At 34.2% G+C, this 13,059-nt stretch overlaps 1 protein-coding gene across 2 annotated transcripts in view; it reads right to left on the bottom strand.

The window, feature by feature from the left end:
- Positions 1–5,894: 5,894 nt before the first annotated feature.
- The window catches only part of LOC101893374 (protein-tyrosine sulfotransferase), a 38,224-nt gene continuing 31,059 nt past the window's right edge, over positions 5,895–13,059 (bottom strand). Inside the window, exons 6-7 of one of the 2 annotated variants that reach the window (XM_011295239.3) lie at positions 12,801–12,999; positions 5,895–8,700 (exon numbers count right to left, since the gene is read on the bottom strand). In XM_011295239.3, the coding sequence (XP_011293541.2) occupies positions 8,179–8,700; positions 12,801–12,999 (721 nt within the window). In that variant the 3' untranslated portion in view covers positions 5,895–8,178. The remainder of the gene's footprint in view (positions 8,701–12,800; positions 13,000–13,059) is intronic. The other variant, XM_059121574.1, reaches the window with a different exon arrangement.

Here is a 13,059-nt window from a genome sequence, read left to right as displayed (position 1 = left end):
TTTTAATCGTTAAAAATTGGAAGAAAAATGAGTGGACCGATATATCCCATTTTCGCAGCAGATCTTGTGTGAATAGAAATAATGGGTGGTGTGAAATATGAAGAGAACCGGATTCCTATTTCGGATTTTATAATCGCTTTGGTTATTCAAAACTTTGACCCTTTGTGGAGAGAGGTATCGGAAGGAATGGTCCGTTCTCTATTATTTTTATAGAAGATCTTGTGTTGATAAAAATATTACGATGTGTGAAGTCTCAATAGAATCGGTTGTTAATTTCGGGTTTTATGACATTAATGGATATTCAACATTTTGGATTTTTTTTGGGGGAGGTACTAGAAAGAGTCGACCGATAAATTCAATTTCACACCACACCTTGGGTTAATAATTTGAAGATAATCGATTATTCAAAATGTTTACCAATTTGGGGGAGGTATTTGATCTACTTTCTCTTTCTGAGCAGTAAAACTTTTTTTTGAAAATTTCGACCATTTGTGAGATGGAGTTGACCGATATCGCCCATATCCAAACTCGATCTAAGTTTGACAATAATATTACTATGTACAAAATTTGAACTAAATCAGATACTCCCCTCGAGAGTCATCGTGCGCACCAACTAGCCAGACAAGCAAGGCATTGACTTATTTTTAGTGCAGTAATTTGTGTGTTTAGTAGTTGCGTATAATAAAGAAGATGCGAGTGTTCTGAGTTGCCTTTAAGATAATTTTGAAAATAAAATTGAATTTCAGTTAAAGTTTTAACAGCTTTCCCCCCTAAATCCTCCAATGTGATTTTTTTCTCGCCATTAGCAATGGTAATAAGATTCTAAAAGTGCTAATTTAACTTTCAGATTTTGTCAGATGTGTACGTTATGCTCTATATACTGAAGTGACTTCGCTGCAATTTTATCAGTTTTATGGTGCTAGTGACATATAATATGTTTTTGTTGTTTGGAATTGATAAAAATGTTTTCAAAATTGTTACAAGCATTGTCTTCTGGGTATAATATTAATTTCGAAAAATTTAAGGCCTTTGCACTGGAAACTTCTATAGAGTTAACAAATAGATATCCATGGCACTATTTTCCACCCACAGTTCATACAATTTTAATACATGCACCCGACATTTGAAATTTATCATTGTATCGATTGGAGAATTATAAAAGAAGGCCGTGCAGTGTAGAAAAAAAGATATAAAAAAGTTTCGACTAAATCATATCCGAAAAATTCTCAACAAACACAGATCTTATTAACCATCTTCTTCTGAGCTCTGACCCTTTTATAACGGGACAGCGAACGTTACCAAACAATAAAAAATCTATGTTATTAAACCTGCGTTTGATTTATTTGAATAACACTGAAATTTATAAATATCCATTAGTAACTTTGATTTAATTTTATGTTGAATTTTTATTTTAATTTGTTTACAAAAAAATAATCAAATTTGGAATTGATTTGTATAAAAAATATTTCTATTTTTGGAGGTACCTTTAGAGGGGGACTTAACCTGAAGGCGGGCCGGTCCAAAAAATTTTGAGTAAGATTATTTTTTAACTCTTTAGAACGTAAAATGTCAAATAACAGAACAATCAGGTGTGGAAATGTGACAAGAATTGGGCAAAAAACCTTATTCGGGAGGTACGTTGTAAGGGGACCATGCCAAAACATGCACCGACCAGATCCATTTTTTATTTTTATCCCATCAAGGTACCATAATCAAAGATTTATATTAATATCTGCACTGAAAGTAATTTTTGGCCGCTGTTCCCATACAACCTCGACCACTGTGCATTGGTGTTAACGATCATTAGATATGTGTTTCTGATGTTTATTTTTCTAAACTTTTCTCCGAACTTGCTGACCCGAAACAGGATAAATATTTAATACTGGCTAAACCCGCTACCCCTTTTGATTTCATATGCATTCTAAATTTCATATACGAATATATGTTTGTTAAAAAATATAAAACAAATTCAAAAATTAAAAATAAAAATATTGTAATACTTTAATGTGCAAATAAACAAATAGCTCATGAACATGACAGGAACAGGTGACCACGAGAAAAGCATGAACATGCCATGCATACCCGAAGGGTTTGCCCTTCGGATTTACTAATTTCATAGCAAATGCCAATGATGCAGGAAACTGAAATATTTTAAAGTTGAGTGGCATTTCTGTTGCAATTAGTCCATTCGAGGTAGAAACATACTTCCCCGTAATATTCGTATCCTCAATTAAATTGTTGTGTAGTTTTTTACTGAACCGATTTCAATATAATTTAACAAAATTTACTTTTACACCAAATTCTGTCACTCCTTCCATATTTTATAGAAATTGGTGCGTCTAACATGTGAAATCGGCGGAGAATAATGTGGGAGCTATATCCAAATCCTAACCGATTTGTAATTAATATATATATATATATATATATATGGAGCTATACCCAAACCTCAGCCGATTTCAATAAAATTTGGCAATATTTTTTTTTTTTGGTACCAGATGTCGTCTCTCTGTCCTAATTTCATTAACATTAGAGATACATAGCGTGTTTGGTGCATTAAATGCATGAAATCGGTCGAAAATGTATATAGGAGCTATATCCAAATCTGAACCGATGTCAATATAATTAAGCAAACAAATTTGTTAGACAAATTCCATCACACATTCCAAATTTCCTTGAAATGTCAAATACAGCAAATACATGAAATAGGCCGAAAATATTTATGGGAGCTATATCCAAATCTGAACCGATGTAAATATAATTTACCAAATTAATTTTTGTTTCAAATTCCGTTACGCATTCCATATTTGGAGACTGTATCTGTAATCGATCAATAGATATGTGCGTATAAAATCTACATTTTTCGGAGGTACTTCCGATTCTAATGCTATATCTCCAGTTCCAAGTGGAAATCACAAAAATTATATAGCCTTGGAAATTTGAAGGAAAATTTGTTCAGCGGTTTTCGGGTCCATAAATTACAAACAAACAAACATTTTCCTCTTGATGGTAACAATATGACTTACTTTGTGTAATATTACGAATAATCTCCAAGCAAATTTGTTTTAAATAAAAAAATAAATATTTGGCATCATATTGTTGTTCAAGCTACCTGTGTTTCCCGCTTACCTTTATGCATTTCCCGTAGGTGACCACAAGAGGTAATGCGAAAAAAGGAGAAAATACAAATTGCTTTTCTACAAAATTATGTTTATTATTTATTTAATGATTTTTTTGTTTTAGCAAATGTACATATCCATGTTTATGTATTTGTTTCACATTGTCACATTTTGTTAATACATGTATAAATAATGTTGTTGTTACGTTCATTTATTTTTAATTATTTTAAATTATAGTTTTTGTTGTTGGGTACATGAACTTTTACATACAACATATCTTCAGCCATTTCGCCTACCTCTATCACCTGGGAGAGGAAACTGACCGTTAAAAATATATATATATTTTTTTTTGTAAAAGTTCACCTTCAGCTGCCAAACATTTTGTGGTTAACAGTACTTTTTAGCGGCCTTTTTACACAGTTTTCAATTCATTTGGGCCTCCTCTTCGGGATTCGTTTAAAGGAAACTTTTCACAATAAATTTCCGTTTTCCGCTTTGTGCCGTTTTCTGTTTCCCTTTTGCATTTATAATTAACATCAAATGGAATTAATAAAATGTTGCTAAGGTTTTGAATTTAAAAAAAGTAAAACGCCATATAATCATAAACGTTCGTGGGTAACATAGCCCCCCTCCGGCAGGAAATTTGTAATGCCTCTCTTCTTCATGAAGAATGTTCATTTTTTAGGCCTCATGAAACAATTTTGCCTCGCTTGGAAGGCACAGAGTAGGAGGAACTTTCCGCTCTGAAAGCTGTGTAAGTCGGCATGTATTTAATTACTACAACTTCTGTGAGTTATGCATGATCCAATTTGTGAAATAAAAGGTTTTGAATAAAAAGCATTTAGGATTTTTATTGTTTATTTTTACAATAAGAAACTTGTTTAATCATTTTTTGTTTTCTTATCAAAAGTTTTTGGTTTTTAGTTTATTGTCAGCAGATTTCTTACATCTACTTTTGTCTTTTAGCAGATTTACACAATCTGGATTTGTTTGAGTTGGTGTAGCATAAACTTGGAAGCTGGGGGTAGAAGGAGACATGTTACAATTGTAAATTAAACAAAAAATATTTTTCAGCCACAATGTTTCTAAGCGATTTAGCTCTGTACGAAATGACCAATGCCCAATTATTGGTCACATGCTGCATAACTATTTATAGATTTATTTTCTAATTTAAAGTAAACCAATGTTACCATTTGAAAATATAATTCCAACAAAGAGTTGAACATTTGCGATTGGAACAAGTGAATATATGTACTACATGGGATCGGAAAACTTCTTAATCCAAAGGACTAGGCAAATCTTACAAAATATCTTGATTTTCAAATGTGATTTCAATGCCAAGGACATTACTAAAGAACTTGAGCAATGCTTCGACTGATAAAAACTTGAACATTTCTAAAATCGACTCAAGATATCAAACATAAAATAAATAGTCCAACTTATGTAAAATGTAAATGATTTATTTTCTAAGCCATCCTGAAAATCTTCTTTGGAACTTTTCCAAATTGTTGCAAGTTTTTATTTGATTCTACAACCCATACGCCATACAATAGCCAGTTTAACATTTACAGTAAATATAAAGTTTTAATAAAAGAGAAACAATACATATTTTCAAACGATTCCATTTTTTGAAACATTCCGTAGATATGCAAAATAGCGAGAACAAAAACAACGAGTTTAAATATCGACATATGTCTGTATTTTTTTCCGCATGAATGCATTGGAGTGATGTGTACCGTTGCTGGTAATTTCATCAGCAGATTTTTATTTAAATACCGACATCTCATATGATTCGACAAACGAGGACAGTATGAATTAGTCAGTTGTTGCATTGCAATGAAGACACGAGACAAAATAATCCAATTCCATAGAAACAAAAATTTACTGAATAATTGAATTTTGCTGACCTCTGATTCGTGTCTTTACAACATACATGTGAAAATATTGAAAATCGATCGAGATTTTCATTCTGTATAAGCTGCTGTGTAAGGCAGAATCAACATCTTTATATCAGGAACCAAAGTATCGATTGAAATGTTTTCCACATTGAATGCAAGAGTTTGGTTCTTGCTGGATGTTTGTCAAACTAACAATTTACAAATTATCGTGGTGGGAATTTCCTAGAAGCAAAAAAAGGCAAGAACCTAAAATTAACTTGATCTAAAATTGAATGTGATTTTAAATAAATATCACTTATTTACTGAACTAAAAATATAATTTTTTTTTATTTGTAAAAGACAAACACAACTCTTGAGGCTCTATATAAGTATAACTCATATCAATTCAAGATTGTTTTTGAGCTGATTACTAAAGCTCTAGGAAAAGCAAGAAGACCATTTTCCCTTTAAATTTAATTTTTTTACTGCAATACCTTTATAATATCGAACAAAAAATAATAATAAAAATAGTAAATTCTTGCTGGTTCTGGAACAGAGCAAGGTATAAACGTATGAGTGTCGGTTGAACTATTGCTTTTATGTGGCTTTTCATGGGGTTATATTGACTGTATTTTGAATACAAATGTGAACATTAAAGATTTAATGTTTTCCACAAAGTTAAAAATTTAATTTGAAGCGATACCCATCACAACCTACGAGCCCATGCAACACCATGTGTAAAAGAGTGATTTAAAATGTTGTTTTAAGTTACAGTGTGGCAATAAAATAACAAAAAAATAAGCAAATCATAAATATGTACATATGTTTGCAACGTATGCCAAAAACGCATCTTACCAACCTCGTACTTATGACATGTAGCAGGTTTTATGCTCGACAACAATTTATTTTCTGTTTTCATGTTTATTTATATATATATTTGTTTATACACAATCAGTCACATTATTTTGTAAAATAAATTTACCTAACTATACACTGTACAGATGGGTTGTTGTACGCGTGTTTTTACATATTCTTTTTTATTTCATCTTCTTTTGTTTTATTTGTTATCAATTATTCTGGAGGAGGATTTGTGTTTTGTTTCGATCCTCTTATTTCTCATTATTTATTTTTTTTAATAAATTGTATACATAGTTTCTATATATATAAATAAAAATTGTTAAAATATTATTAAAAGCTCTTTAGAGGTGTTCTTATCTTCATTCGTTTAAATGTTAAATTAGATAATTATTAATATATAAGTATGTATAGATAGTAATATAAATTATATATAGTCGCTTAGGTATTATTTGATTTACTTTCTCACAAATTTGCTTTGCAAATCCGTGCTTTTTATTTGTTGTTGTCAATGTTTTGAAGTTGTGTATATAGATTAATGTAAGTAGGTGATTTATCTATAATATTGAATTCTATGTACAAATACAAACGAAACAACGAAACAAATTAACATTTTAGTATGGCTAACTATTTAAAATCACTAACTAACTGTACATCATATCAAAGTTAAACACCGAAAATGTTTCGAAAATTAAAAACTTATCAAAATTTTGAATTAAATTCCTTGGAATATAAAAAAAAACTTACTGGAATGGGTACCAGTGCCAGTGTATTAATTTACTTTGTGGGATTAAAATCCTTAAAGCGGTTAATCTCTGAAGAATTACTTTTTGCAATGGCATAAACGGCAACCAGATTTAAAATTTTGATATTCATATTCAGTCGACCAGAAATTACGTTACAAATGTATGCGTTTACCCTATTTTTCCCAGTTTCCTCATTGCGATACCTTTCCTCATTGCGATACCATTCTATTTCGCACATTTGGAGATGGACGTTCATATCGTGAAAATATGTATTTCTAATACGATTCGGTGTTGTCTGGGAGGGATCTTATTGTTTCTGTTATGGATCGGACATTCGGTAATATAGTTTTCAAACTAAGTTTTTCTGCAATTTATGTGCCCATAGAATTGAATTTCATGAACAATATCTAATAGATTTAAATTTTAAACGCTTCACCTTCAAAGTTTAACCCCCCCCCCCCCCCCAAATCGTCTCGTAGATAAGAAAATATCCCAAATATATTGTATCTGGGGGGCTATGTACAGGATGTGTACTTAGGTTGCTGATACAGGATACCCTTTAGCAATTGAAATAAAATATTAAGGTAATTGCGAACTTGGATCTGAGTGAATAGCAAATGATGTGTGGATGTGTGAGTGTGTGGGTTTGTGTATGTACGTACGTCTATATGTTCACGGTATTGGTTCAATGGTTTAATACACTTTATTTGGTTTGGTTTCGATTTGTTTTATCTGCTCTATCGATTTTGTTGAAATGCAACGTACCTAGATAGATACATACCTATCCTCTGACTCTATGTACACGTTCGGCTTGCATGTGCAGGCGATATCTGTAGCAATGTATAATGTATGGTAAGAAGGAGTTTGTTATTTCGGGCGCCACACTCGCACTTAAATGCATCGGTACACGGGTACTTAAAGACACACATATCGCACAATACGATTGCGAACGACGATTGTTGTTTAATCATTCCAATTGAGATGGCTTTGTTGCACGGTCTCCGTCTGCAGTTTTTAGCTGCTGCTCATGATGGAACATCCGTTTCCCTATTGCATTTCCGGCTCCATGCTATCTAGCATTTGATGTAGAAAATTGTACAACAATGGAACACAAGATTGTGTCGGCATCATTCGCCGGTTGAAGAGTTACTCACAGGTGTTCCTGCATTCTATTCCTATCATTCTATATTGCCTTAATGTTTGCCCGTGTGTGTGTGTATGCAAATCTGCCAGTGCGGAATAAAAAAGTGGGTGGTGGGTTATGCCCCCAGTAACTACACTGATGATGATGTTAATGCTGATGGCAACTTTCTGTTCCATTCAATGATCGATAGCTGATGATGGTGGTTCGGTTCATTAAACAAATCGGTAAAAAGTCAGGGTTGGCTGGTTGGTTGATTGGTGGTCGTCTTCATGTAGTTGCTGTGGTAGTAGGTGGTGACTGTGGTGGTGTGGTCGTTGTGTTGGTGGTGTTGGAATTATTTTGTGGTGGTCTCATCATTGTCATTCTTGCTCTTCCAAGCATTATGACATTTTGAATGCTGGGTGTTCTTGTTGTTTTTGCTTTAGCATTGTTTCTTTTTATTATTTGTTTTCGTTTTCTTTATTCAGCTGCCTTATCGTCGCCACATCCAACAGTTTTTTCTTTCGATGCATATCGTTCGAAGGAGCTGCTCTTAACTCGTTGTTAAAATGCTGCTCGTCCTGATGTTGCAACATATTATCATTATTGTTTTTCTTTTTGTTGTTGTTGGTGATGATGATGTCCCCGTTGATATCATCTTGGTATTGCAAGTTGATGCCATCCATGGGGTATGGTTGAGAGCGTTTTCCTTCCAGCTGCTGCTGTTGCTGCATCGGTATGCCATCGTCGTCATCGTCATCGCCATCGTTGGTGTTATGGTTATTGGTGTCCTTATTGTTATGCTTGAATTGATTGTTGTTGTTACTGCTGATTATGTTGGAATTTCCTGGAGCAAATGTCTCATTGATATTATCCTCTTCCTCTTCGGCATTGGCATTGGCGTTGGCGTTCTGTTGTTGATGGGGCGACATTTTCAACACTTCCTTAGCTTTATTTTCCCATAGCCTTCGATTGGCTTTTAGCTGTTCGCGTCGGAGAGCATGTCCATGCATTTGTTGGTTTTTAGTTGTTGGTGTTTGTTTGTGTTATCGTTTGTGTCCACGCCAATGGCATGTCCAGTGCCAATTAAAAGTATTCCGAAAGATATGAAAAGGATAAAGAAGTCATTAATTGAAATTAACTTGAAAATGAATGGCGCTGTGGCCCGAAATCAAAGCAATGGCCCGTGGCCAATAAATATTTGTGTGTATGTGGATATGCATATTTATACATGCATACATATGTATATAAATGTAAATGTATACAAACAACAATAAATATAAGAAAATTGAAAACTGATAATAAATAAATTAAGGAAGGTGTGTGTGTGTGGGCGTTTATAGCTCATATAAATGTCAGCACTCCTGTAGCATTTGTGGGACCATGGACAAAACTGAACTTAACAAATATTGTAGCGAGTCATCAATGCATAGCCTGGGTCAGTTGGTCGTTGTGAAAGGACACTACAAGTCGAGGAGTCTACGTTTAATTTTGCAAAATGACATATTACAATTCGATCAGTGAAAATGCATTACCATAATTAATTATCATAGCTTATTATGAGGTTGGTTCGCATAAGGCCAGCTGGAACTGAAAATTCCATTCATTCATTTGGCCGATATGCAACAAATATTTTACGAATTCCATTTGCTTACATTTTTCAATACTTTTGTTTTCAAGGGAAAAATCTTAAATTAAATTTTTACAGCTTCAACAATAAAATACGTTTCACCAAATCATCAGTGGAAAGAGTTGTCATCCAGCCCCTCTTTTTTCCGAAAATTTGCAGAAAGTTCGAAACAGACAAAGAGGAAAGGGTATGACAATAATGTGTCTCAAATGAATAACAAATAAGCTTCCCAAGTGGATGTAGGAACACATACTTGTATTGCGATTTGGATATTCCATAACATCAAAAGGCACGCAGGGAGCAATGTTGTATTTGCTGTATCATACAAAATTATTGGACCTCTCAAGAGGAAGTACACTTTTGTAAAGTTAACTGCGTAAATACGTATAAATTATTTAAATACTCACAAAAAGTTTTAGCGTTACAATGTTCCTTAACAAAGCCTAGATAAAGACGAATGTTATTTTCTCACCGATAAAAGGAGAATGTTAAAGAAGTTTTTGTTTGAGGTGGAAATTCCCCTACTTGCAGTCCACATTTTTAACATATGTTGGTGTAGAAGCTAAAAACTACGTTTGCTATACAAAACTACGGGGCTATACAAAAACGTGGTAATTTACAGCCAATTATCTACCAGCAAGGGCAGCGCCTATTTGGAACTTTGGAAAATGTAGTTGAAGTCATCAAAATACCAAAAGTAGGGAGGTACCGTTTTGGGTTTATACGAAGACGTGGACCAATATAAGAAATTTTCTGTCAGTAAAGGTAGTCTTAATTACGAACTACCAATACCAAATGTGATATAATTTCAGCAAAATACCGAATATCGGGTGTAGTTATATGGGGACTACACCTAAACTTGAATCTATATGGATAGTTATGTGCAAAAATGATTCTTACATATCTGGAACATTAGCTGCAAATTTACAGCAAATTATGTCCAAAAATAAGAGGAAAACAGCCAAAACGCCTTAAATCTGGCGGTACAGTTATGTAAAGCCTATATCAAAATGTGGAATTATATGGCATTTTCAATACCGAAAATTCTACGGACTTAAATGTAACTCAACAAATGTTTAACAACCTCCTTCATTACGTTCGGAATATAGAGTGATTTCCACAGGCGGACGGGGATGGCTAAATCCATATAGAATCTTATGCTGATCAAGATTTTACGCTAGCTGAATTTCACCCCGAAGAAGAAGGAGTACATTCATAATTAGCTTAAAAATTCAAAGTCAATTTAGACAAGTGGTATGATAATTGGTATTAAAAATTAGAAATATCAACCCTAGTTTAGATTTGGCCCCATAATTTAGATAATTTAAATGTTTCACCCCACATTATTTTCCAACTAAATAAGTTATTGTTTAGGGTTTCCATTTTTTACTTTTTTGCAAATTTTCCAGATATCTCAATAAAATAATATTCACATATTACACAATATTGGCACATCGACGATTTGTTGATATTTTAGGGATTTTTAGGACAGACGATTTGGTTATAGTTTAAGTTTTACACAGTGGAGGTTATAAACGGTGCGAAGTTTTAGTAACATCGGGGAGAAATGATTTGGGAAACTGTTGATCATTTATGCAGGAGGTGTCTGAAATAGCTTCAACAGTTTTTGTGCCCACCAACCAACCAATCAGACAGACGGATGAGCATTTCATAAGGTTGTGAACGGATAGACATTTTTAAATTAACTCACGTCATCCGAAATGCATATGGTTCTATCGCCACTTCCTATCCTTGTAGAAAGAGATGCACATTTGTACTGTACATCATAAATATCTGTTTTTACATTTTCATTACCGCTTTTTAGTTGACACTAACTACTAAAGCTGCCATCGGATGACGACAAAACACCCATCCACCCATTCCTAATCAATGTTTAACGTAAATCGTAGTGGTGGTTGTACCACATTGAGATTCGCACCAATTGACAAGACCGCAGGCAACCACACTTGGTGTTTGCTTATCGTTACAGGGAGCAATTGGCCATGAACCGTTTAGTAGCAAACCTGCAGGTATTATTGATTTAATGTCAGCCCTCCGTCCTGCCGCAGCACGTCTGGCAATGGCATTTGTTTGTATTAATTAAAATTATGTATTTATATTACAATGTTTAATTATGCATTAACGCACATCGAATTAACAGGTCATGGGAGCACTGTGGGCTCGGATGTGTGTGTATGTGGGGGGGATGTGAGTGACTGTTTGCGTTTGTATTTACAAAGAAGAGCAGTAACACAGTCATTTATGTTAATTTGATTTGAGATAAGTACAATAATGAATATTTTGTTGAAGATTAAACGATATGCCAGCCAACATTCGAATGGGAAGTAAAATCGATGGTGTGAACTTGACTTGCCGGAGCCTACTATAGAACACAGATTAAAATGATTAAGTTAGGTAGGTAGGTGATTCGCTTTATCTTGATCCTGGCAGACACATAATAAGTCTAATTTTTGAGGTCTATTACTTTTCGGCATGTCAAGTAGAAGAAGTAATAAACTTTATTCGGTTTACGACACGTTTTTTAGAGAAACTTTGATTAAAGACGTTAGATGTCGATTAAAAAGTACACATCCACGACAAAACACCAAGTCGTGTCCCATCAACATGCTGCTCACCGAAGTGAATGGTGAGTCAGATTTCTACACGTTCATAAATTTTGGAACATTTCAAAAGTCATTAGGATGCTGAAAGCTAACATAAAGGAACTTAATTGACTATCATTTACTCAAAAACCTGAGAACTGCAGTACGGTACGCATATTCAGCCAATCGGGGACGTGGGAGCGTAGAGAAAAGTAAGCGTAATGAAGATTACTTCCAACTACCTAATGTTAAGGAACACGACGGCTGGAGGAGCTGTAGGAGCCGCAACACAATGTCAACATTTGTTAGGAAAAACTTTTTTTATTTATTTCTTTACAACGACGAAGACGACGGCGAAGACAAACAAAGGAAAGAAAAAATCAACAACAACAATAAAAATGTTTAAGAAAAGGAAAGTTAAAATTAAATGAAACATAATGGAATATAATACGAAAATAAAAGCAATGCCTGGATGGATGGCTGGTTGGTTGGATGGATGGCACACAACATGTACACGTACAATAAATACAACAAGAATAACAAGAAAAAGGAAAAATGCGGAGAAAAACAAGAACATTCATAAATAAAAATGGTTGGTGGTAACTGGGAAGGAAAAGCGGGACTGTACACTAGACAACCCAGACAATACAACACAATGGGGAATTGGAGTCCAGGCCAAAACGAATTGAACACAAAACAAACAAAGTCAGGAACTTAACTAAATGGAGCAAATCACAAAACAAGCGCACATTAACAACCAACCAAGCAGCCAACGAACAAACAAACGAACGAATAAACGAGGAACCAACAACAAGAAGAGCAACGGCACTTATATAAGCCACACACATACCTTCGATGTATTATCTGCCACCCAGGCGTCTGGCTTACCGTAATCCGGCGGATTTGCAAAGGGATCATAGCCCAACACCGAGAGCATAGGTGCTATGTCCGCCATGTCGCGCACCACATCTTCGGGTATGTTGCCCACCCACTTCGACAGGGCTTCCAGGTTTACTGGCTTAATCACCTGGTCCGACGAACGCTCCACTCTGCAAAGACACAAGAAAACAGAAGCAAGTTTAAAATAACAATAACAGCAACAACAAATT

This window comes from Musca domestica, unplaced genomic scaffold, assembly GCF_030504385.1.
Source record: "Musca domestica strain aabys unplaced genomic scaffold, Musca_domestica.polishedcontigs.V.1.1 2, whole genome shotgun sequence".
NCBI classification, from domain to species: Eukaryota; Metazoa; Arthropoda; class Insecta; order Diptera; family Muscidae; genus Musca; species Musca domestica.
Note: the sequence above shows the minus strand (reverse complement) of the source record. Positions and strands in the feature narration are given on the sequence as shown.